Consider the following 2,500-nt stretch of genomic DNA (forward strand, 5'->3'; position numbering starts at 1 on the left):
AAGAACCCGCACAAAAGAGATTTAGCTTACCAATTCTGACTAGCTTTGAGAACTTCTCATGACACCCAGCTTAATGGATAATCTCTGATGATAATCATGACTTGTGCTAAGTCATGAAGATAAAGGTGTCTGATTGTAGACACATTTTATTCACTGCTCTCTGTGTTTGGAGAGAGTGAAAATTGAAAGATGAAAAAAGTATAGGTATTGAACAGTTTGAAAAAAAAAAGAAAAAAGACACAGAATGAAGAAAAACAGAGCAAATAAAAGAGCATAGATTCCATAATGACAGAAACCATTATGATGAAGCAAAAAGATTGGGGCTGCTTAATACCTTCTTGTTGATGATTTTAAAGGATGATGAATTAATTTGCTAGGTGCGGCTTTCTACACCACCTATTTTTCATTCTAAACATTAATCCCCTTGCAGTAATACATGCACAGCAAATTATAATGAGATATAGATATTTACATATATATATACACACCACAATAAAAAAAGTCTTTACAAAATGGTGAGAACCTGTACTTCTTGTTTAATAGTAATGGCATTACTATCATACACTAAGTAAAATAATAAACATTCCAGTATTTAGCTTAATTGATAAATTATTTGTCCAGCAATTAATGTTAGAGCAATTAGACGAAATACTGCAACACAGCACATCTAACATCAGAGGTAATATACAAAACTTCACATAACAGATGGAAACTAATTTGAGCTTACATATTTCATGAAAATCAATCTGAGTAAAGCTCACATATTTCATGGAAAGCTCAATGGGAAACTGACAGACTGACAAACAGGGTACTACAAAAATCTACCTTTTTAAGACTTAAAAATAACTATTTAATGCCATAAGCAAATATTATGTACATAGTTTCAACTTTGACACCTTTCAATTATAACTCCTAAACCATACTGGGCTCTGTAGAGAAATTTCATACCAACTAATTAAAAGCTATATTTACACCTAGCAATTCCCTACCAAGTATAAAATCCACTCAATTCAATGTGTGTTAAATAAGCAAGCCAGATAATAAGACATTGCAAATTGATCTGATGGCCACTCAAGCATGAATAGCAGCCCCATCAAAAGAGGGAAACAGACTTTAAACTGGGTATAGAAAATGTTAAGAAACTTGTGACAGTGTTGTGAAGGAAATGGAAAGACAGGGAATGAAAGAAAGCATAAAACCAAAAAAATAAATAAATGCTTACTGCAGCTACCATACCTAAAAACAAACAAAATAGAAATATCAATATGTAGTGGATATAAAATGAGGCATGAAGCTATTATCAAATAGAAATTAAAGCAGCATTTCACAATTCAATCCCATTGAAGTAGTTACTTTAAGGAAAGAACACTGCTGAATACAAAACCTACCACGTCAATCTCTGTATTAGAGTGACCCATGTTGCAAACAATGGCTCCATTCTTCATTTTGTCCATATGGTCCCGGGTCACTACATTCTTGTTGCCTGTTGCAGTCACCAGGATGTCTACCTGGCGGATCACTTCGGACAGCTTCACTACCCGGAAACCATCCATGCTGGAGACAGCAGAATAATTTGTAACTTCTTTTTACATTTGATACAATTTACTAGTCTACTTTCTAACCCCCCCCAAAAAAAAACAAAAAAAACAAACAAAACAAAAAATCTATGTTGATAAATAATAAGGTATATATGTATGTATGTATGTATGTATGTATGTATGTATGTATGTATGTATGTATGTATGTATGTATGTATGTATGTATGTATGTATGTACATACGTATATACGGCTACATAGATACATATATTGATTAACTAAATATCTATCCACCCACGAAGATTCATTATAAAAAAACCATCAGGAGCACACAGTTTCTCAAGGAATACATACCATCCCTGGAGGGCACACACAGGATCAATTTCTGTGACGTAAACAGTGCAGCCGAGACCCTTAAGGGCTTGGCAGCAGCCTTTTCCAACTTCTCCATAGCCGCAGACAACCACCTGCTTGCCGCCAAACATCACATCAGTGGCACGCTTCAAGCTGTTGAAAAAAGACAAACAATGAGTCTGTTGATTATCACTACAAATTCCAAAATGATTTTTGTTTTCTTTATGAACTGATTTCCTCTTTTTATGAAATTATGACTTGTCTAAGAAATCATATTGAGCATGCTATCTTAAAGACTCAAAGTAAAATATGTTTTTTCTACATATATCCCTTCCTAACTCTATGAATTTCAAACTCTACAATAATTTTGATCTCTTAAATAGTAAGATTTTTTTTTACTAGTGTTTTTTTCAAATCCATGAAATTTCATTCTTTTAATGAATACTAACACAAATCTATAGATTACTAGGTTAAGCATCTGTACTATTAGCATTTCTCTATCAATATTATGAACTCTTAATTTGATAATTTACCCAAGTTAGCAGGTATGAATCATTCACCAACAAATTTTCAATGAGCTTCATAAAATCATGGCTCACTTGCAGTTTC

General features: G+C 33.0%; 1 protein-coding gene across 1 annotated transcript in view; it reads right to left on the reverse strand.

The window, feature by feature from the left end:
- LOC119587901 (adenosylhomocysteinase-like 1) overlaps window positions 1-2,500 on the reverse strand; it is a gene marked incomplete in the record, with an annotated part of 109,868 nt that overhangs the window by 24,309 nt on the left and 83,059 nt on the right. Inside the window, 2 exon segments of the mRNA XM_037936646.1 lie at window positions 1,389-1,554; window positions 1,892-2,044. Coding sequence (XP_037792574.1) covers window positions 1,389-1,554; window positions 1,892-2,044 — 319 coding nt within the window.

Source organism: Penaeus monodon, chromosome 1 (genome assembly GCF_015228065.2).
Source record: "Penaeus monodon isolate SGIC_2016 chromosome 1, NSTDA_Pmon_1, whole genome shotgun sequence".
NCBI classification, from domain to species: Eukaryota; Metazoa; Arthropoda; class Malacostraca; order Decapoda; family Penaeidae; genus Penaeus; species Penaeus monodon.